This window comes from Chroicocephalus ridibundus, chromosome 1 (assembly GCF_963924245.1).
Source record: "Chroicocephalus ridibundus chromosome 1, bChrRid1.1, whole genome shotgun sequence".
Taxonomy (NCBI): Eukaryota; Metazoa; Chordata; class Aves; order Charadriiformes; family Laridae; genus Chroicocephalus; species Chroicocephalus ridibundus.
The window spans coordinates 131,843,259-131,870,952 of record NC_086284.1 but is presented as its reverse complement, the minus strand read 5'-3'; the positions used below and the strand labels follow the sequence as shown (position 1 = coordinate 131,870,952).

Below are 27,694 nucleotides of genomic sequence, written 5' to 3'. Positions count from 1 at the left end.
TGAGTTCATTGCCTGCTCTGCACCTACCCTGATGCAACAAGCAAGCTGATTTGATTCTTAACTGAATAGGCGTATAAGGACGAGGGTATCCTCGTGTTCCGCACCCACATGGACTCACCAGCCTCAGAGGGATTCAAAATTTGATTGAATATGGCAGTGGAAAATGCCACACCTAGTAGAAGTGAAACTCCATTCGCCTGAAATAAATGGTGCTAATAGTCATCTGTGTTTCTTCTGGCTGGCAGTATGTTCTATATACTTAGTTCAGTTGCTGGATAATTCTGTAATTAACGTGAAGTTTATATTTACTGTGTGAGTGTCAGGACTGTTCCGTTCAAACACAGTAGAAAGTTCTGGTTGTGGAACACCTCCTTGTGGTATTTTAAAAATCAAAACAATGACCTTGAACTAGTCTGTCTATTAAATGGGAATGCAATAGCCAGGTTAATGTACCAGTTTAATTTGTTTTCTCTCATGCTGAAAAGGAATTTCTTCACATCTTAGAGCTTGTATCACAGGCATAAAAAATTTCCGTGGTCCAACTTGTATGTTACAAATATCCAGATCATTACAGTTGGTACTCTACTTGATAAATTAGGGAGTACTCTCCTAACCGCATTGTCCGCAGATGGTGACAGACATTTTTTGCAGTTGGGTTTTCCTATATTCAGTGCACAGTCCAAACATTTGAAGATTGCTTATTGTTTACCTAACATAAAATTATGTGATAAAAGATCTTATGAAGTCTGAGGGTCTTTTACTGAGGAGATAAAGGTCCAGCCTTATAAGAGAAAATGCAAATTGTGTCTTAAGACTTTTCCATGGTTCATGTGCTCCTGTCTAGTTGTTCTGTATTGATTCTTAGATAAACCCTCAGAAGCCATCACAAGGAAGGTGAAATGTGTGCAAGTAGAGAATCCGGAATTTGCTACTGTTATAACAAATTGTGAGGACGGTACCTGTTGTGCTATCTTTGGAGATGGGACATCTATTATAGCAAAGCCACAGGGAACATATCAGGTGGGAATTATTTTTAGTTTGTGACGGTGAAATGTACCTTTATGTTCCTAGTTCCCTGCCATCAGTGTCTCTTACCTTGACTGTTTTAGCTCCCTTCTCTATGGCCTTCACAAATCCTATGATTCCATCTATTTTATACTCTGCCAATATTTAGATATTAGAGGTCCCAGTCAACTGTAAGCTGGCAAATCTCCCACTTTTCAAGAAGAGTAAGAAGGAAGACCCTAGTAATTATAGGCCTGTCAGTCTCACTTCAGTGCGTGGTAAAATTATGATTATTCTGGGAGATACTGGAAAACACTTGAGTGACAACACAGTCATTGGTCATAGGCAGCATGGGTTCATGAGGGGAAAGTCCTGCTTAACTAACCTAATTTTCTTTTATAAGATTGTAACCCATCTAGTTGACCAATGGAAGCCAGTAGATGTGGGGTTTTTTTATTTTAGCAAAGCTTTTGGTACCCTCTCTCACAGTATCCTTCTGGACAATATGTCCAGCACACAGCTAGACAAGTCCATAATACACTGGGTAAGCAATTGGCTGATGTGTCGGGCTCAAAGAGTTATAGTAAATGGGGTTATATCAGGCTGGCAGTCCATGACCAGTGGGATTGCGCAGGGCTCAATTTTAGGGCCAGTGCTCTTTAATACTTTAATGTTTTTTTTAAATTATCTGAACACAGGAATCACATTAAGTAAGTTTGATGATGATACTAAACTAAGAGGAGCTGTGGACTCCCTCGAGGGTAGAGAGGTTAACATCAGCCTAACTCCTGGATCTCATCTTCCTTTTTTCTCTCCCTGTAGTTCCTCACAACTGGGTGATTCAGTAGTAAAGGTCTGAGAACTCTTCTCTTGATATGCATCTGTTCTTCATTTTCATGGTACCTCTAAACTGAAGATTTTGCCTTTCAGAACCGAACCTCTTCCCTTCTTACTGTGACAGGTTTTACCCATCAAGACAGGCTCTCTTTTCATTGATGAAGATTGCTCAGCAATTTATACCCATGAAGTTTACGATTTCATCAACAAGAAAGAAGAGAAACAAGCAGGGAGATACATTATGAAACACACTTCCAGCACTATTTGTGAGATGACGGATCCTAAAGGAAATCTTTTCAGGGTAAAATACATGGAAGGAAATGAGTTTCTGCATTTTAAGTAATTTTTTCTTATCAATATCTCTCAAACAAGCCTTGTAGTACTTATTCTTAAAGTAGCCTAGCTAGCCAGAAGGAACAGCTCCTGAATCAGATCTTTGAAATGTTCTTGAGGATGTGATGGGTCTCTTTTTTTGGTATTTCCCCTTTCTGGACAGACTGAAATAAAACACATGGTCTACAGTTTCTCACCTCTGAAGTTACCTTAATTAGCATGACTTGTCTTATAGCAAAAAATCATCTCTGCAAATGAGGATTAAAAATGAGAGAGGATATTGGCTTTTCAGAATGTCTGTAGAAACACACATAAGGGAAATTTGTTGGAAAAGGAATGATTCAGTCTTTAAAGTCATGCTGTTTGTGCTGTGATCCTTTCACACCAAAGAGGTATTTCTGAGCTAGATTAGTACTTAGTTTGAGTTCAGGAAACATCATCTGTCTGTTTCACTGGGCTAGGTCATATTACAGTTCAGCAGCAAGTTACTGTTTTAAATGTATCATGTAATTCAAATCATTTTATGTAATTTCTACTATAGGTCATGGCTGATGGCAGCACATCTGTGTGTGTTCCTAGCATTGGCTCTGATGACAAGGAAGACGGAAGTTCAGCATCAGCACTCCCCGAAGTTAACAAACCTATCACTTATGATGAGCATGTCCCCAGGTAAACTGCACAGGATTCATAGGTTTACACTTTCTTTCTTCGCTATGCTGTATTTGGGTACAGGATTTGTAGATTTGAGCTTCCTTTGTTCAGTACTCTGGTTTTGCACGTTATGGTGGGTTGACCTAGACTAGCTGCCAAATGCCCTCCCAGCCACTCTCTCACTTTCCCTCCCCATCAGAACAAGGGGAAATATAAGATGCAAAAGGTCGTGGGTCAAGATGAAGAGGAGGAGATCACTTTCCAATTGCCATCCCAGCCAAAACAGACTTAACTTGGGGGAAATCAATTTAATTTATTGCCGATTAAAACAGAGTTGGATGGTGAGAAACAAAGATGTAAACTAAAACACCTTCCCCTGTGCTCTCTTTTTCTCAGACTCAACACCACTGCCTCATTCCTGACCCCTCTACTTCCTCCTCATCCCAGCAGTGCAGGGGTGGTTGCAAGGATGGGAGGTTGTGATCAGTCTGTAACAGCGGCTCTCTGCTGCTCCTTCCTCCTCACACTTTTCCCCTGCTCTACTGTGGGTCTTTTCTGTTGGCTGCAGTCCTTTTGGTTAAACCTGCTCCAGCATGGGCTCTCCATGAGCTGCAGTTCCTTCAGGAAACATCCACCGTGGTCTCCTCCACAGGCTGCAAGGGAATCTCAGCTCCTGCACCAGGAACGCCTCCTCCCCCTCCTCCTTCTCTGACCTTAGCATCTGCAGGGCTGTTCCTTATACTTTTTCCCTCCCTCCACTGCCTGTATGGCATTTTGCCCTTTCTTACACGCGCTTTCCCTGAGGTGCCACCACCTTGGCTGAGGGGCTCAGCTGTGCCCTGCAGGGGGTCTCTTGGAGCTGGCTGGGACTGTCTGTGTCCAGCACAGGGCAGCCCCTGGCCTCTCCTCATGGAGACCGCCCTGCAGACCCCCACTGCCAACACCATGCCTCCTATGGCCAATACAATCCAATGTGTGCGGCTGGCTGCATAGGTTCTTCATCATCTACGCGGATGGTTCTGGAACCGAGCTCCTGCGGAGCAGGGATGTACACGAGTATCTTGCTGAAGTCCGTTGTGATCCCACTGCTGCTGTCTTGCAGGATCCTGTACAAGAGCGTCCAGGTAGGAAAATTTTATTTCTTTTCCAACAAACTAATAACAGAAATAATTACAGAGGTGGGGTCAGGAGTTTCAAAACTCTTATTTGGACAGGAAATTTGAAAATATTTTTCTCCATGTAGAGAGGCGCCCACACTTCTGGCAGTGAAGCATGGGGAAGAAGAAGCTTGTGGAAAGCTTTGGGAAGAGAGAATTAACTGAATGACACTGTGAAGGGATGAGTGAACAAACAACTGGCATATCTTTATCCGCTCTCAGACATGCAAACAAAAGCAATTACCAAATGCATAGATTCTCTGTGTATTTACTGTCAAAAAACATTGCATGTATCACAGTCTTCATTAATCATATAGCTCTATTTATCAATGAAGACAATGATACTCTGATATTGACCCTTAGTCTGGCTGTTGGAAAGGATGAAGAGATGGTATTAAGAAGCTGGAAAAATATGACCAATATAGGGGATGCCAGTAGTGCATGGCACCAACCACCTCATAGCAACAATAAAAAAAGTAACATCCTGAAATGATTGGTTATCATTGGAACATTAGTTGGAGATACTGTGTTTCTATAAAATACACTGTGGTGTAACAAGTGGATCCTAAGAAAATAAATATATCTTTAAAAAGACAGGAACATCTTTTTCCGTCAGGTTCGCCTGGATATGGGGGGGATAATAACAGTAGTTTGCTTCAAGTCGTAAAGTGCTAAGACATTCTTCTCAAAGATTTATATCATAAGCATGGGAAACAACTTTCCTACCTAGTATGTTTATCAGGTTTTGCACATTTTTAAATGCTGCTTCTGTTCACAGTAATGACCGGCTCCCTGTTGTACGAACTGAATGAAATGATTTTGCTATGGGAAAAGGAAAAGAGAAAGGGCACTGAGGGAGATGGAAAGATAGGGAAGGTGGAAAGATCAGGAAGATGGAGAAGATACATAGCCAGTGAAAATCCCACTCAAGAAAACCTGCTCACAACCAGCAGTCATTCATAATAGTAGCACGTCTGCTTTTCCAGACTTCATACTCTACCTTGCTCAATACTGGCTCAATTAGCCTTCACACCAAGGCTCTACAATTTTGTATCATTGTGACAAACTGCCTCAGTGATCGTATCCGTTTTGAAGGCCACCTATCGGGTAGATAATAGTAGATTAAGTAGATTTTCGGGTTGGGTTGGAAAAAACATTTTTAAGAACATTAGAATTAATCAGAACAATAAAAAGAGATAAAGAATCATCTCTGATGGAAACCATCCAGTGATCAGATTGTGAAGTAAAAAATACAGAATCATGCAGATTCTGAATATGATGTACTTCTGAGATTAGTATTCGGTAAATATGGGTCAATGGTCTGCTCTTCTTTGTTTGGGATGCTCCATACACTATACAACCGAGCTGTTACCCAAGACTCAAAGCAAGTAGCATAGACAGTCAGTTAAACGTGTAACGTGAGTAATCTGAATTTGTACACTATTGTATAATTACTTCAGTGATCCAAACTCATCCAACTATTCTATAATCAGTTCAGTGATCCGATATTATCTGTAGCCACGAGTATTGTATTTTCACGTGGAGTTTTACCACTTGACAGTAAGATTTTTTTTATACTTAGGTAAGTATATTTTTCTGGAGGTTTGAGACACTTGTCTGTCATTTTTGGAGTTGAACTGATTCTTAGCAAAATGTGTCTTTGAACCAGGTGTTTTAAGTATTACTGTCCTCTGCCCTTTGGCGGAAGCCTCGCCTTGGGTAATGAAGAAAGAACCAGAGAGTATTGTTCCTCCAAATCTTCAGTCAAGTACCTGGGACACGTTTTCTCCTGTCGAGGTATAATTGTTTCAAAATTGTCCTTTGCTGCTTAAGCAATAGATGTTTGTCACAGTAGGGTGGGAAATGGAGCTCTAAACAATATGGCATTGTTAAGTCCAGTATAGTCCAGTATATTAAGCAGGCAAAGCAAGGGGCAGGCTGTGTCAGCGAAAATGTAGTCACCTTGGGCTTCTTCTACTCTCAGTAAGGTGATATACCAATTTTAAGGGGAGTTTTAGAATAAGTTTTAGAATAGATAAATTGTGCCCAAAGAATATACCGGCTTTATTGCCTTGATCTGTGGCTCTACAAGGAGAGCATGTGCTTTTCATGTGAGACACACATTGCTGATATCTGCGTTTAGTCAGTAATATAAGTAGCCTCTTGCTCTTTTTTCTTTTTCTCATCCATGTTCAGAGGAAGATCACAGATCCCTCAGTCAGAACACATAGTTGGAGGGGTCTCTGCATTGGATCCAAAGAGCAGACGTGCTTGCCAGTACCCGTGCGAAAATGTCCCAAAAAACTGCAAGTTCGTCAGCTGTTCCAGTATGAGCCACTCAGTGATGAACTAAGAGAAAAGCTGCAGCTTTCCCTTAAGGTAGTACAGTCACATTTATTCATTCTTCCAGTGAGCAATAGAGAATGGAAAAGTTGCGTGACATGAATTTGCCATATTTGCCGGAGACAAAAATTATGCTAGTTTTGAAGAACAATCAGCATTTCATATGTAGACAGGTGCTCTAAGAAGAGTGTGTTTCTGAAACAGCTTAACCGTTTTCACTCATCTCTTGTGAAACTTACTTTTCTGGGCAAATACGTCCAGTAAACATCACAGATAGTACACTAACAAATAGTTTCCTTTCTGTCAATATTGGTTATCTATTACTCTGCTTTTTCTTTGTTGAGAGTTTGTTTTCCTTCACAAAGCCTTAAAAACTTAAATCTATAAAGTTATACATGAATTTCTAACCCACTATAATTCTGCAGTTAACTTGGTGACCAGGTCACTGAGACACACTCTGTTTTGGTTATGTATTTGTGTTCATAAATCAGTACAGAACATTTCCAGGTTCAAGTCTGGGTATTGCAGACTGAATTTGAAAGTTAACAGCATGTGAAATTTGTGAAGGTAGTAGCATATTGTAGCCAGTTAGATTATTTTCTTTTTCACATCATTACATTTCAAAGAATGCATGCTTGCAATACACTGACAGCTGTTCAGCCCTGGCATGCTGGGGACATGCCAGTCTATCAGAATTAAATTTTACCCTTTTACAGTCTATAAATGATTCTTTAATTTGCATACCAGTCTCTCAAGGTAATGCCATAAATAAAAGTTCTACACCAAAATCTCAAGGTGTAAGTATCTCCATTGACCAGATCTGTTGTTGGCTTTTAGAGAAAGAATGCTGTTTGTTACATTAGGAAGGAAGAATTGCAATTACTGGCGCTGAGAAAACATTTGTAATAATTGCATTAATTTGCAATGTAAGTGTCCTCATTGTTCATATATCAGTATTTAATTAATGGATCTTTCCAGAAAAGAAGTATCTTAAATCTTTAGACAAATATTCACTTTGTCAGAACTAAATCAAGATCTAAACAAAAAGGTATTCTTCCTTTCTCCATCTCCTTTAAGATTTAAGAGGTATAAAGGAATGAAAAAGAACTGGTATTGCAAAGAGATTGCTTCTGCAAACCCTGTCTATTCATAAAGGTTGGTACTGCATGTAGCTTTCTACCACAGTGGTGTGTTAGGACAACCTTCTGTTAAGGACCCTTCTTTTACATCCAGCTGATCTTCTAAAGAATAAAGAAGTGTGGGAATAGAGAAGTGTTCTTTTCTGTAGCACTTAGTGTGATTCTGGCAAACTAAACATCTGTCTAAAAACAGAGCTTCAGATTTTTTTCTGAACCTAATTTTTCAATTATGATGTTGTAAATTTCCTTTTCCCTAATAGGAGATCAAATAGGAGGGAGATACAGATCACAAACAATGCATGTCAGAACACCTTTTCTTCATTAAGCTGACCTTAATAATATAATTGATTATTATTAATAGCAGCTATTTACTCAACATATTCGTTTATTCTGTCATGTAGTTTACTCAAACACTTGCACACTCACTCGTACTTGCTTGTCTGGTGCAACAGTTGGGAGGCCAAACCTACCTGCCTACTGGGAAGCAGGCAGTCACGCTGATGCACCGGCACATCTAGGTAGCTGTTGGATGTGGTCCAGGTCACACAGTTCATCGTGGATGCTCATGTGTGCTAGTGGCTTGGTAGAGATTCAGCAGACTGTCGATGTCCTTAGACTGTTAATTCTTGCAGACTGGGCAGTATTGCTAGTCTTCAGAGTTGATTAGTCCTTGCTAAGCTTTCACCTGCTACCTTCTCAGCATGTACTCCTCTCTTTGACCTGTTGGGTTTCTTAAAAACTATTTCTCCATGCAGAACCTTTAGATATCTATATAACCCATTCACACAAATTCACAGAAGGAGCCTTTATGATATTGAGTCCATTACTTGTACAGACTCTTTTCTCTATACATGTGACCCTTAAGTCTACCTCTGCAAAGAAAACGTCTGCATCTTTCTTGTTCTTTTTCATTGTTCTACCAGGAATATATAGACAACATTTTAAAGCAGGAAAATGAGCTGGAAGAGATGAATGTAAAAGAACTAAGAACAGAAGAGGAACAGGAGAATGCTGCAAGTCTTCCTGAACTGGTTATGGTGAGAAAGATACAGTTTTTAACTACTTTTTCCAACAAAGCCATTGCATTGCATTAAAAGTGTCAGCCTTTAAACACATCATTGTCTGTGAATAAAATAGCAATTGTTAGGATAGCACAGTGCCAGCTCTGCTGTAGTTTAATGGTAAAGCAGAGCCACACTCAGCCTTCAGCTGAGTGGTGCTACTGCCATTTTGGGGAAGCAGTGCTCAAAACAGTTCAAGAGTTTCGCTCTACAGAATGATATATTCCCAAACGCACAGGCCAAAATTACTGAAATGCATATATCCACCAACATTAGGACGAGAATGTTTCCAGTCTGTTGTCATTGCAGCCGGGACACTTGTATTTCAACCACAGCCACATCCACAGTGAGAGTTTAAACCCTGCTTTTGGGATAATCCAAAAACAATCTGGAGGGATATTGTTATTCCTGGAAAAATGTACTTGTACTCTGCTAATTTAAACAGTTAATTAGAGCATGAAATGAAAAGGGAGGGAATAGGTAATGGGCAAGGTGGGTAAACAGGGGAAGAGGAAGAGGGACTTGGGGTATTAGTCAGGAAACAGTGAGGTCAGTGGGAGATGAATGGTAAAAAAAAATTGGAAAAGTTCAAGCAGCAGAAGTGGCTTGAATGAATTAGGATGAATGAGAGAAACACTGCTTACATCTTATATAAAGAGTGATCAGTTTGCTTTATTTCAGTTCTTTAAATAATTTGTTTCCCACAGCTTCCTTTAAATCTGGTACCTTGCATGATGTGAATTCATGCACTAGATTTTTAGTAGTTATTAAACACTGTTTTCTTTTTTAGCCTCATTTAGGAAATACTTTTATTTCCATTTAATCAAATAACACATATATAATGAATTCAAACATACTGAATTAAAAAATCTGGCATTTGAAAAATAAGATCTATCCATGTTAGTGTAAATTTTCACTTCCAGATGTTCTATCAAACTTTCAAAAGTGAGTGTATTCTAGTAAAGAAACATCTTCTTAGCCTTAGAGTCTACCTTTTAAACCTTGTCTCAACATGCAAAAACATTAGGATTGAGATCTTTCCATTTTTAAATGCTGTTAATTTCGTTTTCCTAGCTTTCTGGATAGATCTATAACTTTACTTCTTCCCCTCCACCCCGTACAAGCTTAAAAAAACCCCATGTGATTCTAGAATTTGTCTCTGAACTTTTTACCCAAGTTAGCATTTTCATTTGCTGAAACTAAAGCCTATTTTTTTATATTAATTCTTTTGTATATATATATCTTTTGCTCGGTACTTTCAAGTGACATACAAGTCTTAATGAGAGTAAAGAAAAGAGGTATCTAGCAAGAAAACAGGAAGGAGCTCACAACTCTTCTGGAAAGAGGAACACGGAGAAGTGAGCTATCAGTAACTCCATCTGCCTCTATCCCTTAGGCACACACTTAATTGCTGTGATGAGATCCAGGTACTGAATCTCACATGCCGCTCTGTTCCAATGAAGTTACCTAGTAACTAATTATTGTTGATTGTCCCAGCTAACACGATTCACGTTGGACAACTCTTTTCTGAGCAGTAGAGTCTCACTGTGGACCGGCTGTGACTCAGAAATCAGTGTCACGCTCATCTCAAGTCTCCGCTGTTCCCCAGCTTTATTACAGGCTAGACTGCCTGGTCACAGGAGCTCTGGTTTCCATTTAACTGCTTCAGGGACAGCATGAGAATAAAGGAAAGAGCTTAGTTTATAGTGTCTTACGCCTCAAACACTTTACTGTAAACAAACCACAAGAGGGCTTCTTGGTAACGAAGCCTACAAATTCCTCAATGCATTTACTGTTTGACTTCTTGTTGTGACTGTGAGTTTTAGATCTAGTTCAAATCCTTTGCAGAAGGATTCGAGTTTGAATATGAACCGGATTAGTTGTTTTAATAAACAGCAACTGTATAAAATACAAAGCCATCTGTGAAGTAGGTCATCAAGAAGGAAACAAATACCTGTTTAGACCAGGGAAATTGTACTTCATTTCCTTTTTCACCACCTTGTGTTTTCTGACACACTGAAGTACCTCCATTCTTGTAGTCGCATTCTGAGGTAACAAGGTAACACTTGTTTAGGATAGGAATCCTTTGAGCAGGATGCTGTTGTTGTGAGGTCTCTTTCTCACATGGTCACAGTTATTTCTTCTTCATTGCAGTCCTTCCCTAACTGGGACAACTCATTTGAAGATCTCAGTGATAGAGGTAATAAAAATTGAATATCTGTCTCTCAAATATTGTATTGTCAATATCGTAACTCTCAAATACTCAAATCTCCTAAGTTTTGCCACAGAAATTTCTTTTCAACCAAGGATATTTCTTTGGACTCACAGTTTATGTACGAGGCATGAAGGAAACAACACATTTTATAGAAATCGTCAGGACAGTGCAAGTCTTTAGTAAAGCCCCAACGCTGGTGACAATCTTAAATATGGAAAGACTGGCTTTTTTCCATTATACATATTGAACTAGTAGTTCCTTCCATGAGAATGTTGATTGTGACTCCTTCACAGCCACAATTAAGCACAACCCAAGTAAGCTAAAAGTAATAAAGGTCCCTGAAAGCCCACATTATTTTCTTCAGCTGGAGACAGAGCCATGGAATGTTGCTCCCCAGTCCGAAAGTGGCTGAATATCAGCAACTTTTCCTATTCACAGATATTTGATTTGTATCTTGAAAGCACACAAATATATTTCAGGAAATACAGGGTAGGGGTATAAATGTTATCTTCTTCTGGTTCTTTCTACCTTAAATTGAATTAATTTCCTATCTGTTCATGTTCTGAACTTGGTTTTGGAATGAAGTTCTCTCTTCCTCTTCTCTCACACTAACAAAGAATCTGTAGCTTTTCATCAAGTGACGGAAAGATCCATTAAAAATACCTCCTTCTATGTTTATTATTCATTACATTTAGCAGTGCTTAGCAGAACATGCACATTCGATAATACTCTTTATCTTACAGCTCGTGTAACTGAGTTGTACGAACAGGCAGTGGCTTCTCATCACACAGAGAAGACAATCACTACCCAAAGAGAGGACCAAGAGCAGAGGTTCAGGTAGGACAGACCAGTGAGAACTGATGGAAATTATTAAATAACACGAAGGATGGAACCAAGCACACAGGCAAGGCAGCGTACTTTACTGACCGTTATTAAGGACCAGGACCCAGATCTCTAGATACATATAGCAGTGTTTTACTGGCTTTTCCTATGATTATTTTTCCCCTCTGTGCCTCTCATTCCTTATCTCAAAGATTCTTTAAAAATTGTTGGAAAATTATTTTGAGGGTTTCTGTGATTGAATAATATGATAAAAATGCAGATATGAATGAACAATTTTGCTGCAAACCATACAAATCCAAGTCAGGAGTCATCTGAGATATTAATATAACATACTCTCATAAAGAGAATTTTCTTTCCAGGGTGATCTTGTAAATATTTTTGTGCTTATAAAACATTATGCTAGTTTTCTCATTTTAACTACTTTTTTCTTCCCTGATCATTCAGCCCAGAAGGAGTAGCACCAGTGTCCAAGTGGCAGAGCAGACTAGAAGAGCACAGGTAATGGTATTAGTAGGACAGAAAGTTAATGATTTTAAGAGCCAACTTAAGCCTGGTTTTGGAAAGATTGATAGCGATTTCACCAGGTCTTGGGTAATGGTCCAATGGTTTGCTAGCAAATAATGGGGTGTTTTCTGCAAGAGAAATGCTGAATGGATGGTTTAACACTCTCTCATTTTTTCAAAACCTAGCAGTATTGCTGGTAACTTGCACTATTTAAAACAAGGCCGAAGTTTGAAATCTTGCGTTCTTTTTTCTGACTCTGCCACCAGCGTGGAAAATAATTTATGTTACTATTTTGAAATGCTGATGCTTTAGGTTAAGATTCAGGTATTCTACAAATCCTAGCTGATTTTTCAAATAGAAACCCAGACATGTGTCTCTGAAGCTTGAGAAGCTTCAAAGCTTCTCAAGGCAAAACAGTCCCAGCTTTCTCAGCCTATCCTCATGTGAAAGATGCTCTAAGCTCTTAATAATCTTTGTGGCCCTTCTTTGGACTTACTTCTGTAAGCCCCTGTCTTTCATGTATCAGGGAGCCGAGAACCAGACACGGTACTCCAGATGTGGTTTCACCAGTGCTGAGTAGAGGGGAAGGTTCATTACCCTGCCTCTCTGGACCTGCTGACAACACTCAGCCTTTACCTGTGCTTTTATCAATTCCATTCCTCAATGTTTTAAATATAACACTGAAAAAGAGGGTGAACTCAGTTATAATGCTTTTTTTCTTTCTTTTCCTTACCAACAATGTTAAAACTTACTTAGGAAAGAACTTGATGAAGAAAAGAAGTTCTTAATGGCAATAAAAAACAAAATAATTCCTCCATATTTTGAATCAGAATTCGGCAAGGAGTTTTTCCTGAAAAAGGTAACGTAGCTGAAAACTGGATGAGTTTGTGTTAGGTCAGGTAGTTTTTGCCATAATCCTACAAAGACACTTGTGGGTTTACATCTCAGCCTCAATGTATCTCAAGAAACCATTACAGAGGGCAGTTGTGACAGAATCAGTACTGGAAATTATATGCCCTTGTCAAAGGAAACGTATCTTGGAGACAGTATATGTTTATTGAGTAAAAACTCTGTAGATTCCTTACATAGACTTTGGAGAGAGTCTGATTTAGAGCAGAAGCTGAACCTCAAGTCTTCTCACTTACGTCTCAAAAACCTCTCTCTGCTAACTAGAAAGCACATTAGTAAGACTAACCCTCCTGGGTTAAAGGGTGGCCATGGGAACGTTCCTTATGTAATCTCACCAGATAAATGCTGTAAGTGCATAAAGTATACTCAAAAATGTACTTTGGAATCTGAGGTATACTTATGCATATCTTTTTTTATACTTACCATAGGATCACAGAATGGTTTAGGTTGGAAGGGACCTTAAAGATCATCTAGTTCCAGCCCCGCTGCCATGGGCAGGGACACCTCCCACTAGCCCAGGCTGCTGAAAGCCCCATCCAGCCTGGCCTTGGTTCTGCTTATTTGACTCCTTTGTAACTCCCTTCCCCGCTCCTCCTTTTCTTTTTTTTTTTTTTTTTTTTTTTTTTTTTTTTTTTTTTTTTGTGGCAGGGGGGAATGAAGGGTGTCTGCAGGGTTTTTTTCTAAGTGTTTAGTTGGGATTCCTAAGCCCCCTTTCTTTCTTTTCTCTAGTTTCCTGATGTGGAAGCACTGTCTATGGAACTTCCTCCAGTTCAAAAAACCCAAAGTGGTAATTTCCCTCTAGAGAAAAACAAAAAACCCAGTAAAGGTAATCTACTGTCTGGCAACATTTTAGTGTCTTCTTCATTGTTTTATCCAGTTGTCTCATTTCACATTGCAATTAAATTTAAGATTGCATTATCTGAACCCATGTATTCCCAGTCGTTTTGACACATGAACTACTTGCACCACAATGGCTATCTCTATTCTGATACATGAAACATACCCAGCAGCACTCCCTGATATTGAGATCCACCAGCATGGAGTAGGCTGTGCAAATTCAGTGTCCCAGAAGAAGATGGCCTTTTCCCTGGCCAAAGCTTGTGTACACAAGAGTGTTTCTGGCGTGACTGCTAAGTGGCACAGTCGGTATCATACCAGTGTTCTAACAAGTTAACAGTGTAGATTAACATATTCCAGTATCTGGGAATGTTCCTGTTTAATCCACTAATATAAATGTGGTCTATGAGACTTCTATATTTAGTGTGTTAAAGAGCCTTGGCAGACATCATTGAATGTGGAAGCACCATAGGCTTTGGATGCAAAGCTGAAGAATTGTGCTATGAATGAGGGGTGGATGGATGAAAAATGCTCAAGAAAAACTTAATGGAACAGACAATAGCTGGGGGGATGAGCAAGAACCGAGGAGGCCAAGTTTAGAAAAAGACTAGTATGACTGTAGGAAAAAAAAAAATGGGAGATTGAATTCTGAAACTCAGTGGCAAGAGGGGCAGCTTGGGGACTGGGGCAGAAGCGATATGGAATAGGAAACATGCAGGCTAAGGATAGTTTGGAGGATATAGCAAGAAAGCAGTGACTGGATGACGGGAAGCAGTGAAAGATTGAACCGTCATCTTAGGTCTGAGCTTTACAGCATTGAGAGGAACACTTCAGTTGTTTGAAAAGCAGCCCTGACAAGTTACTGAAATCACTCAGTGAAATTAGAAGTCATACACAGCAGCAAATCATTATCAGGAAAGCAGTACTCCATGGGGCTTTATCAGACCCCCACTAATTCCCATATTTCCTCATTTTGCAATCACCATATTGCAGTCACCGGAAGACCTGTACTGGATTGTCCGTTAGCCCTTTATGGCTCAGTTAGCCAGAGAACAAGAAATGACCAATCGCAAGATACGCCTTTTTGATCCCTGCTGCCCAGTGGTGCATAATGTCACATGCAGAATTTACCTAGCCTTTCACGGTTATGTAGATAGAGCTTTCAAAGGTTGTTTAAATTAAAGCGCCAAAGACTTTCTGATTTTTTTTTCATGTGTTTATGAAAATTATGATGATAATGAAAAACACTTGTCACAGTATTCCATTATTTTCCCTTTAGCATCTGAATGTCTCAATACCATGAGGGATTCCTCACTTTCACCTGGCCTTCCACTGCAGGCTCATTCTAAACAAAATGAAAGTTCCAGCAGCACAACAGGTAAAGCTGCCTTCCAGAATGTAGTCTGGAGCAGGTTAATATCTATTGTCTTAACTTTTGACAAAATATTTACAACAGAAATTTAAATATGCCTATCTCTGTTCAGCATTCTGAACACATCTAAATGCAAGGCTGTCAGAAAACGAAGGAGGTATAAAACTAATGGAAGAGATTTTCTCCTCCATCCTAGGAGGCTGCTATAACAACATGGGGATAATGGGGATGGTAGAATTGCAGACAAAGCCAAGAAGTAATTCCTCTACTAAAAAAAGTTGCACAAGACAATTTTTGCTGTTCATTAAGGCCTGTAACAGAAGACTCTTGAACGGAGTTTGCTGTGGTTAAATGGTCTTTGCCATTTAAACATCCCTGTTCAGTTTTGCTTTCCTTGCTACGTCTACTGCTATTCGCTCTGCTTATGCATCTGCTTGTGGCGATCATCAGCCTTGGATGATCACCACTGAAGAGCCATCAGTCTGCTTTAATTAGCCCCAACCTTTGGCTCTCACATAATGCCACACCAGCTGAGCTTTGGCAGTGCGTACTTGCAAAATCTATCCTTGCATCCCATAGTTAGCTTCCCTTCTCCCCTTCCGTTCCCTTCCACGCATACTGGTACCCTTTCTTAGTACCTCTGAAAGACGCCATTGCCTTCAACTTCAACTTCAATGCTCTGAAAGAGCCGTTGCCTTCAAACTTCCTAAATTTCCTCTGTTATTTATGCATAAGCCATACACCTTGGGGTAGATGTACTAATCTGTACTTCCAGAGCCACAGGGTATGTAATGAAAGGAACAGCAGCTTGAGGGAGGTGGAGGGGAGGGTGTGTGTGGAGAGAGAGATGCCAAAACTACACTAACTTCTAATGTCAAAGCATAAACGTTGCTTACTTTTAAGCAAAACAAGCAATGCTAGTGTTTTTTTCCCTAATGTCTATGCTTAGCTGTTTTTTATGAGCTCTAGGCCATTTGCTGTGTAGATGGGAAGCCCCTCTCTACACCACCTGCAGTTCTGTTGTCTGGAAATAAGAGAGGAATCTCTCAAATAGCACCACTCTCAAATAACATTTCTGCCTCCTCACAATGACTGACCAGATTTATCATTCCAGCTAGGTGATGCCTGCAGTCCAAACTGAGAAAAACAATTCTCTTCCATACAAAATACTGATCTAGAGGTTGACCTCTGTTGAGAAGACAGCTACCATAATTGTCTTGTGTTTTCACTTCAGAGGTTATCAGACTTTACAATTAACTACATGAGTCTTAGGCTGTCAAGCAAAAGAGGTTGTATTTAGATCTAAGTTGCTCTGGCCGTCCCTATGCTCAGCCTATCTCCATTCGGCAGTAGAGCACAGTTCAAGGATGAAAAGATAGCTAAGATCACCTTAACCCCAGAGTCAGAATCATACAGGTCATCCGTATGAATGAACTGTTGCATTCAAGACAGTAAATCCTGCCCAGAGACAGCGCTTCCTAGTTGGTTGTGCTGGCAGAGCTGTACTGCTTTGGGGCCCGGATTGGAATTTGTTGTTGTATGGACGTACAGATTTGACTTGACCAGCCTGGGTGTTTCTGCACAACTGATCATTGTGCTGTGCAGGCATGCCGTGGGAATAGTAATGTTCTCAATTTTGATTTTAGTGCTTGGGGGTTTGTACCTCCTCTTCTGTTTTTAATCATGTTCACAACTGTTTCTATCTTCATTGCGAGATGCCACTGAGATGCTTCCGACTAATTTTTTCTAATAAGTACTGTACAAATTAACTTATTAGTTACATTTTAATTCTTGCTACTATTAGGGGATTTCTTAAGGATTTCTTAACTAAAAAGTGAGACCAGTTCTTCTGTCCTTGTGTTAATCAAATGCTTTCATAGAAAATAAAAATCTTATCTGAACAAGAACTTCAGGATTAGGCTGAATATGATGCTTAGGTTTTTTGTGCTTTTGGAAATCTTTCCTTTCCAGACCTAAACAAGGCTGCAAGATCACAAGAGACACCCTTTCAACATAAAGTTCAGAGCCTACTGGTGAATGCTGCAGGACAGCCAAGAAAAGAGAAAGTGAAATTACCATCATCCCTTCAGGGGAGAAAACCAAATTCCATACCAAATAAAAAGGTAAAATAACGTCTTTTTTTGTTAATAATAATATCCTCTCAGTCATCTCTTTTGCATAAAGTCTTCACTCTGGAGCAATACTGGAAGGTATTTTGAATCTGTTTACTGAAACATAGTGGTTGCAATTTATGTGTAAGTTCACTGGCAATTCTGAAAGTACCTTTCCTTTCAACTATTAAGACAAACTCGTACGCCAAAAGCACAGTTCTGCACCAGGCACCCACATGACAGCTCTGATTTCCAAAAGAGCAGAGCTTCCCCCGTTCCTCCTGAGACATCTTAATGGCTTAGACTGAAAACTCGAAGCAGTATAAATTTGCAGACAATACTCAAAGTGCTTCTTCAGTTTTTATTTTAATTAGGATGTCTTTTTGTAATTCTTCAGGATGAGTGGACAGAGGTCAAATGCAGGTTAGGTAACTCTGAACCTAACTTGATGGCCACCAACTTTCTCTATTGTCTAATATTTTAATTCTGTTCGCAAAGATAGAGGATCCTGTCGCAGGAAAGGTCAACACATCTTCTCTTGCAACAACAAGACAGCATCTTAGTGGCTTCCATCTCATTCCACCCAGAGTGACGTTTGGAGTGCTAAAGGAAGGCTGTACCTATGTAACCACTGTGATCCTGAAGAATGTTGGTGTGAACTTCTCAAGGTTACTTTGAATTTTTAGTACCTTGGTTTTTAACTGTCCAAATATGCACTACTTGTTAATTGTCAACCTTTTGATCTGATTAACATGAGATAACAAATGGTATTTTTATATTTGTAATCATTTGATAATGACTGACCGGATAGAGGAGAGGCGATAATATTAGAAATACTTCAGCATTATTTGCATATTAGTGTTATTATGAAGACGGAAAGCAGTAAGGAACAGCAGGTGCTGTATGCATAGTCCTGGCCCATCGCAGATGATTTACTGGTTCTTGGTGAAGTTCGCAGGTTCAGGGACCAAAGTCTTTCATGGTAAGCAATATTACATTTGGTTTTGGGAAACGTTGCTAGATGCTGCAAGTCAGACAATCTAAATGGGCACAGGCATATTCAGGCAGACACGTGTCTTTAGCCACATTGAGAAACAGCTCCAGCGATGACACTGGGAACAAGCAGAGGACAAGGATGAAGTAAAGCATTTATTTGTGCACACATTTCCCTGACTGAGTGTCACCCCTGTCAGTGTATGGGACAAAATAGCACCGCACCGTGTTCCAGTGAGGTGAGCATAAGTGAAGTCCATTTCTAGGTTAGCGGTCCTGCAGCTTGTCTCTCGCCCTGCATGACAAATCACAGGAAATTATTGTATTTACCCAGCTGCCATTTAAAGAATATATAAATACAGTAAGAAAATGCATGTGATTGCCCTTCTGTACTAGAATTCCCCTCTTGAGTGTCTGCACATATGTTCATTCGGTCACTCCTGCACCAGCACAGTTCCTGTGGTTTTACTGTAGCAGTATTCAGACAGGCATGATTGTGACCCCTGTGCTCCCAGGGGCCATACATGTGACAGAAAAGAGGGCAAAGCATATTTCTCCCACTCCGTTTGCTCAACAGCACTTGCCTCAGCTGTGCTATATGTACTTTGCTTTTTAGCTTAAAGGAGAGCCTGCAATAACGGTCTCTAAATCCTTACAGCTTCTGAGCTCTATCTATGGTTTGTCACTTCAAAATAGCTTCATTTGAATGGCTACAATCCCACCCCATGGTTTCAAGAATTGCAGTACTTAGTGGGAAGCTTTAATTTCAGATGGCTCAAAAGCCCCAAAGCCAAAACCAAGCTTTTTAAATGCCTTTGTTCTAAGATAGCTATTCCCACCAAAGTTTTCCTCTCGCTCCCACCTATCCTCAATTACCTGCTGCAGCTGGAGAGGTTCTTAGTTTATTTAGCAGTTAACTGAAAGCTGCTATTTAGGCCAACTTCATCCATTTGTCCTAATGGACAGTTATAGACTGTCCTTTCAGAAACTTAGAGTAAGCCAGGCTTGGACCACTCCTGGGCCTTTTTTCTGCTAGACCCCCAGATCTAGCAGAAAAGGAGAGGGAGACTAACTGAAAGTGTGGAAATATATGTCGTACTGGCATGTTGGTCTAGGTCATTCAAAAGCTGCTTCCTCTTAGCACTGGTGATAAATAGTCCTTGGGCTTTCCTGCAACATTAGCACTGGATAAGGAAAACAGTTAATGAGGTGAATAAACGTTGTTGAGCTTGAGCGTGCAAGTCTCATGGCCCTGATGTGCTGCAGCTTCCGGATGCCGTTTTCTTTGGAGCACTCTTCACGTGAGCAATCACCTGCCAGACTTCCCTTTTCTGGATGTAGGTGACCTACAGTTTGATGTGCTCTTGAAAAAGAGAATTGAGGGAGGTGTCACAGTGACACTATCTCATCAGTCACAGCACCCCTTTACTATGGTACTGCAGTGCTGGAATGAAATAAACATAAACATTTATGTCTGACATTTGTTGTTCCTTCTCCTTGGGTAGCTAATTATCATCAAAAGAGGAGCTCACAGGAGACTTATCCTGCTGGGATCATCATGATCTCTTGTGACTACTCAGCCAACTAGCCACTTTAGAAATCTGTTCAAGACCAGCTGAGAGACTACTGTACACCTTCTTCCATCAGGATGGATGTCAGAGATGTTTTGGTTTTTTTAAATGAGCCTAGTTAGAGCTATTTTTTCCTTTAATGCACATTAAAGCATCATGGTGCATGCCATGATAAATCAGCACATCACATACTAACATCCTAGAGCTCAAGTTGTGCACGTTACTTTTTCTTTTTTTTTTTTTTAAGTGACAGGGTACTATATATAAGCAGTCAAGGAAATCCATCTTATCTTTTAAGCCTTTTACTTGATGCTTTGAGAAGAGAGCTAAGTGACTAACTAGCTGCTGAATGACAGCAGAACATGCTGAGGGCAGGGGTATGGCCAATGGTGGGCAATTCAGAGCTACATCTGCCTCGTGCTGAAGCCAAAACTTTTCAGTTACAGGGTCGGTAGTTAACTATGTGACTTCCAAACTGTCCATACCGTAGCCTGAACTTGTTGGGACATCCTGTGTTTCTCATAATAGCCAGCACTCCAGAGAAAGTGCAGGAATTCTGACAGCCAGTTTATAAATCTGACAGAGCTTTCCATAAGATGGAGCCATATCCTAGGAATGCCTCTTCTACTGCCTTCCCTTTAACAGCTTCTGGTGCAAATGCATGCTGGTAAATGTTCTTCAGGTGGAAACAAAAATCTACAGGATAAAGTCTAGAGCCATGCAAAAGTAGAGGTCATATCTGCTCTAATGATCTTTAGAGATCCTAACAGTGGAAGTCGTGTGCACGGAAGGCCTGCACAGAGGTGAAACAATCAGTGAGAAATGAAGAAGTGGAACTACTGCCTTAGCGGGTACTGTGAAATTAAAGAAGATTCACACAAAATTTATAACGGTATCATGCCCTCTGCAACAGAATCATACCAAAGGACGTTAAATAAAGATCATTAAGGACTTCTGTGTATACAACACACAGGTGTTTGACAAGAAGATGTTAATTTGTACTTTAGCTTCCTTTGTGTATGCAGGCTTAGAATGCTGATATTTCACATTCTATTGTAAGGACCAAGCAGTGTAACAAGCTCTTTGGAGACTTACTTTGGGCCATTAATCTGTTCCTTTGGGGTTTTTTTTTGTTGGAAACCTGAGTCTTGGCAAGAAGACCAGGAATATCATTGTAGCCCAAGTTGTATATTGTGATGGGAAGGATGAGCTGACAAGGTCTGTTGCTGTTTGCACGAGCAGAGGAAGAGCAGATGGCCTGCTTCCCAGCAGTGCCTTCTGCCTGCCTGAAACAGTTTCTGGCAAACTGATTCTCTTCTGTTTCCGACAGGTTTCGGGTGAAGCAACCACCACCGCACACAGGACTGAGAGTGACGTACACACCAGGACCTGTAGGTTACACATAAGATCTTTTGGGTTTTTGCTAGACTCAGCTGGCTGCTAGGCCATCGAGGGTGTCCTCTCATAACAGCTGTCTGAGAATAGAGATGGCAGGGTACATGATTTGTTTAAAGTCACTGGAAGTGATGCTGCCTTCCGCTGTCCCTCTGCTGCCTTCAAGCAAGCTGCCTGTGTGCTCCAAGTCTCAGAGCCTGCACCAGAATGCAGAGGGAGAAACATGTTAAATTTAGTGGAAAGCAGCAGATCAAGCACTGAGGTTAAAGGGAGCTTTTTTGAAGCAAACAGGACACTCTAACACTACCTCTGAGTTTTCTTATGTTTAGGGTATTTGTTATATCTGTCCTATCTTAGGCCTAGACTTTATCTTCTGTCCTGATAACCTTCAAGAGCTGAACCTAGTAAACTCTTGCCTCAACCGTTTCTTCCCTGCTTGCAACTGTTCTCCACTTTAAGTCTTTTATCTAGCAAAGCACCACAGCATATGAAATTTTCCCATTAAGTAGGAAGCTTTCATGCGTTCTTCTTTTGTTCAGTCTCTCTCTTCACCGGTGTGTTGTATCTGAATAAATATTGTGCTGGTCATTATCCCTGCAGCATCCAGATAATATCAGGCAACATCCTAGCCAATGCTTTTCCAGGCATGGAATCAAGAAGGAATGACTTGTGCAAGGAGGCAGTGCCAGAATGCAAGTTAAATCTCCTTATCCAAAGCCCTAGCTACAACTCAGTGCTTAAAATCATAGAATCACAGAATAGTTTGGGTTGGAAGGGACCCTTAAAGGTCATCTAGTCCCTGCAATGAGCAGGGACATATTCAACTAGATCAGGTTGCTCAGAGCCCCGTCCAACCTGACCTTGAATGTTTCCAGGGATGGGGCATCTGCCACCTCTCTGAGCAACCTGTTCCAGTGTTTCACCACTCTGACAAAAAAAGTCTTCCTTATATCTAGTCTAAATCTACCTTCTAGTTTAAAACCATTACCCCATGTCCTATCGCAACAGGCCGTGCTAAAAAGTTTGTCCCCATCTTTCTTATAAGCCCCCTTTAAGTACTGAAATGCTACAATAAGGTCTCCCCAGAGCCTTCTCTTCTCCAGCCTGAACAACCCCAACTCCCTCAGCCTGTCTTCACAGGAGAGGTGCTCCAGCCCTCTGATATTTTTGTGGCCCTCATCTGGACCCGCTCCAACAGGTCCGTGTCTTTCCTGTACTGAGGGCTCCAGAGCTGGATGCAGCACTCCAGGTGGGGTCTCACCAGAGCAGAGTAGAGGGGCAGAACCATCTGCCTTGACCTGCTGGCCATGCTGCTTTTGATGCAGCCCAGGATACCGTTGGCACACGTTGCTGGCTCATGTCCAGCTTTTCGTCCACCAGAACCCCCAAGTCCTTCTCTGCAGGGATGCTGTCAATCCCTTCATTCCTGGCCATATTGATACTGGGGGTTGCCCCAACACAGGTGCAGGACGCTGCACTTGGCTTTATCGAACCTCAGGAGGTTTACATTGGCCCACTTCTTGAGCTTGTCCAGGTCCTGCTGGGTGCCATCGTGTCCCTCAGGTGTGTCCACCATACTACTCAGCTTGGCATCATCACCAGACTTGCTGAGGGTGCACTTCATCCCACTGTCTATATCATTGATGAAGATATTGAACAGTACTGGTCCCAGTAAAGACCCCTGAAGGGACACCACTTGTCACCCATCAACATCTGGACATTGAGCCATTGACCACTACCAATTCCTCATCCACTGAACAGTCCACCCATCAAATCCATATCTCTCCAATTTAGAAAGATGTTGTGGGGAACCGTGTCAAAGGCCTTACAGAAGTCCAGGCAGATGGCAGGAATAATTCCATTCTCTTTTCCTCTCCACACATCCATCCCTTTTCTATCTCCTTTTTCTCCCTACCTCTATATTCTTTTTAGAATAGAATAAAATAAAATATTGTATTCAAGTTGGAAGGGACCTATAATGATCATCTAGTCCAACTGCTTGACAACTTGAAGGCTGACTAAAAGTTAAAGCATGGTATTAAGGGCATTGTCCAAACACCTCTTAACCACCGACAGGCTTGGGGCATCATTTGATTCTCTCCCAGCTGTCCCAGTTCCCCTTTTCCCTCTGGAACCTAAAAGGAAATTTAAGGAGAAAAAATGCAAACACATGGCAGTTTTCTTTCAAACTGCAACGTAAAGAAACATTGTTTTATACAGACCTTTCTACTGAAACAGATAGGGGGTAACTGGCAAGCACAATCATGTGTGCTGGGCACTAAGTCTTTAATTTCATCAGACAACTCAGGTCAAGAAGCAGCTCCACGGACTGCTGGAGGGGACTATGTACGAAACACGCACCTTACCTCCGAGTAATCCTCTGTCTCTCCTAGGTGGCAGCAGGCTTGCAGGTTGAACTGGAGATAGAGATTTTTGCCATGGTAATTGGAGGGAAAGATACTGGTGGCCTTGAAGAAATTTCCCATGATATTGAAATATTAACAGAAACTGAGACTCTTCTCCTGCCTGTGAGAGCAAATATCCTTTGTTGCCTTACTTCCCACACACACCTTCTAGCATCAACCCTGGGGACCGTCCACTTGTCCGGAGCCTTAAGCATCATTGCCGGTGCAGGCTGCTGAAGTAGCAAGCTTTTCTCTCCTTTTCAGAAATGCATAAATGGGTGTTTTCAAAAGCACAACAAACAAACAATTTAAGATTATGACACTAAAAGCAATTTACATCAGAGTAACAGGTTTTTGAAAAGTGGGGAAAGGAAGAATGGTAAGCTCAGAAAGATGTGGCTTTTAAAAAAATAAATGAAAATAATAGTAACTCTTTTCCCACCACCCCTAATGGAAATCCTCTATAACATTTTTTGAACCTATCTGGTGGTACAGCCTCACGGGCAACAAAACCATGTATCAGCTTGGATACTATACAGACAAATGAGACAATCCCTGTGTCAGCGGAGGCGCAAGCACAGAAGTGCATGAATGCTATCAGAAATCAGCCCAGTTCAGTGGGCTTTTAATTGAGCATAGAGGTGGAGTAAAAGAAAACAGCAAAGTCAAAACCTACTATTTCTCTTTCCTTTTTGCTCCAGAAACTATAATTATTTTTTAGATAAAATTACAGGCTCATTTTTAAGGGCAAGTTCAGAAGAAAGTGTGAAGTTCTGTTTGACTTTTAACCAAATTTGCACTTAAAAGCCTGGGAGAAGAGGTCTTCTGGAAACCTACAAAAGAAGTAGCAAGGCAAGATGCATCCAAACACACCAGAAACTCCACTCTTGGTAATAGCCGCCTTTACCAAAGAAAGGAGAACTTCAAGGTCCTCTGAGACTCACCAGAGTGCTACCTAACAGCAACTCCATCAAGGCCTAAGATGCTCTGGAAGTGTCATTGGAACTCCCCAAATTTACTTCATAGTGACCCAAACAAGTCTTTCATGACCATTACTGCGGAGCTGAGTGAGACAGGACTGGTGGCACAGCAGCAGAAACAGACCCTGCTCTGTTTCCACTCACGCAGTCCTCAGGCACGCAGTTGCAGGCCAGCCTCCTAAATACGTGCCCTTCCCCAATATTTTACCTGGTCTTTAATCTTTGAGCTGAGGGCAGTAGTCCAGATGCAAGTTATTTCACAGATTTATTTCGAGAATTTATTCCAGCCTCCACACATATTATTTTAGTTACATAAATGTGGAGGAATGGTTCAATCCTTAACATTATATTCCACCTGTGTTAACCAATGACGCTTATGAGTGCCGCCCACAAGGATACCCCCAGGGTGGGATGGCAGCAACAGTCCGGGCAGTTCCTACAAGCTCCAAGCCGCGGTTCCGGATTACGCTACCCCGAAAGCTTTCCAGTTAATGTAAGTACTGGATGCAGTGATACCAGCCGTAAATTAAAATATGTTTGTTTTACCTCCTCTTGGCTTCTGGTCCACATCATCAACAAACCTCATGCAACTGACAGCAAAGCTGTCATGCACACACCACACAGACATGACTAATTCAGACAAGAAAAGGGAAGCTGCGGATGGCATTAACCAAAGGACTCACTGCAAGAGATGTACAGATTACAACTGCGCACAGCAGAGCCTCCCCAGTCCTGTCCCAAATCCTTCACTGAACTGTCTCCACATTAAACACATCATTGAGCCTCCTGGCAGCAGGAGGCTGGATTTATTGCAGTTAAGCCCTAATAAATCAGCCTCTCTTTAACACTCTTCACTTTTTAAAACCGTGTCTTGCTGCTGACCCTTTGACACTGACGGCAAGTCTAATAAGGGGCAGGAGTCTTACAGACAGACAGGGCAACCTTAACATAACAAGTTCAGGCACACACAGCCCTCTGCACACATCGTTCCATACAGCACACTTCTGTAGCCTTAGAGAATCAGACTATATGGAGAATGGGTGAGTCTTCCCTGCCAACAAGAAAGCCTTATTGGGAACTTCTCCCCAAGCCACCAGGCAACATATTGAACATTAGGCTGGTGTTTCATCTCACCCGTATCAGCTCAGGCACTCAACAACACAATCGATGGTGACAGTTTATAAACAGGAACCCTATGGATGTTTCTTCTCTCCTCAGCTCAAGAGTCCCCATTTGCCTCATATAAGTAACACTGACATCATCTTTTTCTTTCAACTTTAACATCTGTAAGTCTGCCATGTTATCTTATAAGTCAATAAAGAAATCCCATCTGTATCTCATTTCCTCTCCTCTGGAGAAAATGAAAAGTGACCACATCAGTCAGTTCTCAAAAGAAACTTCTTAGAGACACATGCACCTCTGACTGCTGCATCTGCTCTAGGACTGCCCAGAGTACATCAAACATAGCGGGGGTTTCCCTGTTTAAATATCTTCTTACCTTTTCTAGTGGGGAATTTTACCCCGAGAGTAACGTGCAATTATAGTCTAGAAGAACAGCAAATTTAATGCCTTCCAGCTTAGGAAGCGAAGCTCACCAGTGAGGGCAATTCAGACAAACTTCTCTCACTTCATGTTGAAATGGAAGAGAAGCAATCACCCAGTCAGTTCAAATTTCAGTGAGACACCCTCTTGTTCCGACAGTCCCAAGAGAAATTCTGATCAGTGCCATCTCCCATTAAAAGCTCCAAAGGGAGAGAAATTAACTACATGGTATTCTCCTCCCACGTGGCTAATCCAGCTAATCATAGTTGCTGTCCCCATAGCCAGATCTGCCTTTTGTTCTGACAAAGTCTTTTTGTGAATTGCTAACACTTACTGAAGCTGGCTATGGCTACACCATGCTACCCAAGCAACTGTACCAAATGCCTCTTCAAACATTCCTCCCCACAAAATCTCCTGGACTCAAAACCATATCCATCACAAACACACCAATGAACTCTGGACTGGTTGGTTTAGTCTCACAAAACATGAAACGCTGACGCTCCTACGTTAACTCCTGTATTTGGTTAAATAGTCGTGTTCAACTATCCAGAATAGAAATAGTTAAGTCTTTGCAGAGGCACTGTCACAACTTTTTTAAGTTTGTATCACCTTTCCAGGTGGTTATCACCAGAGCCAATGATTCTCTCACTGAAACCTAGAAACCTTCCCTGCAATCACAAATCACAAAAAAAAAATCCCCTGACTTAATCACAAATCACAGAAAAAATAATCCCCTGACTTAATCACAAATTTGCTACACTTCCTAGTAGAGACCAAAAAGCAGAAAATCACTGATGAAGCATCACCTGATGAAACTTAGTCATATCTCATTTGTATTTTCTTAGTTATTTCTCATTTATATTTAAAACATTTCACAAAGATTTTCTTAATACACTTAAATACTGCATAGGAAGCTGCCCATGAAAGCCTTCAGTATTCCTAAGTAGACTGCCCATCCTGAACTCCTGGTCATAATTTTTAAGCCACTCGATTTGTGAAATAAATAAAAGCAAACGATCTAGTTGAAGCCCATGTGAGAACCCTTTCTCATGTTGTTCCCTTCCAACAGCAAGAGTTCTACTGAAGCCAGCCCCTAGCAATCCCAGCGCTCACCCAACACTTGCAAAGAATCTGGACATAATTACTGGGTTTGCTTCAGCCACTGTACAAAGGTAGAGTTGGGGTTTGGGTTTTTTTCCCTTTCCTTTCATGTTAATTTTCTCTCCTCTTTCACTACAGGTCAGAGCCCTAGAAGAATAACAAGAAGATCAACAATACTGAAATATCTGAATTTTAGTCCAACGTTATGGAAACATCCCAACCTAGACTTTTTCATTTATTTAACCAGATTAACATGAATAAATATTTTGTCTGTCCCCTATTAATGGGAAAGGTGGTCCAAAAGTTGCACAGCCTTCTGACGCAGCCGTCTGAAATGCAAACAGTGGAAAGATTACTGTATTTCAACCCCAACTTTTGATACTCTGTACT

General features: G+C 41.0%; 1 protein-coding gene across 1 annotated transcript in view; it reads left to right on the top strand.

The window, feature by feature from the left end:
* SPAG17 (sperm associated antigen 17) overlaps positions 1-25,186 on the top strand; it is a 105,945-nt gene extending 80,759 nt beyond the window's left edge. Inside the window, exons 30-47 of the mRNA XM_063352750.1 lie at positions 866-1,020; positions 1,967-2,143; positions 2,717-2,844; positions 3,820-3,950; positions 5,653-5,780; positions 6,180-6,362; positions 8,389-8,502; positions 10,681-10,726; positions 11,485-11,578; positions 12,029-12,082; positions 12,845-12,947; positions 13,727-13,823; positions 15,114-15,212; positions 17,178-17,329; positions 17,816-17,985; positions 21,212-21,272; positions 23,670-23,814; positions 25,017-25,186. Coding sequence (XP_063208820.1) covers positions 866-1,020; positions 1,967-2,143; positions 2,717-2,844; positions 3,820-3,950; positions 5,653-5,780; positions 6,180-6,362; positions 8,389-8,502; positions 10,681-10,726; positions 11,485-11,578; positions 12,029-12,082; positions 12,845-12,947; positions 13,727-13,823; positions 15,114-15,212; positions 17,178-17,329; positions 17,816-17,985; positions 21,212-21,272; positions 23,670-23,814; positions 25,017-25,153 — 2,174 coding nt within the window. The 3' untranslated portion in view covers positions 25,154-25,186. The remainder of the gene's footprint in view (positions 1-865; positions 1,021-1,966; positions 2,144-2,716; positions 2,845-3,819; positions 3,951-5,652; positions 5,781-6,179; positions 6,363-8,388; positions 8,503-10,680; positions 10,727-11,484; positions 11,579-12,028; positions 12,083-12,844; positions 12,948-13,726; positions 13,824-15,113; positions 15,213-17,177; positions 17,330-17,815; positions 17,986-21,211; positions 21,273-23,669; positions 23,815-25,016) is intronic.
* The last annotated feature ends 2,508 nt before the right edge of the window (positions 25,187-27,694 follow it).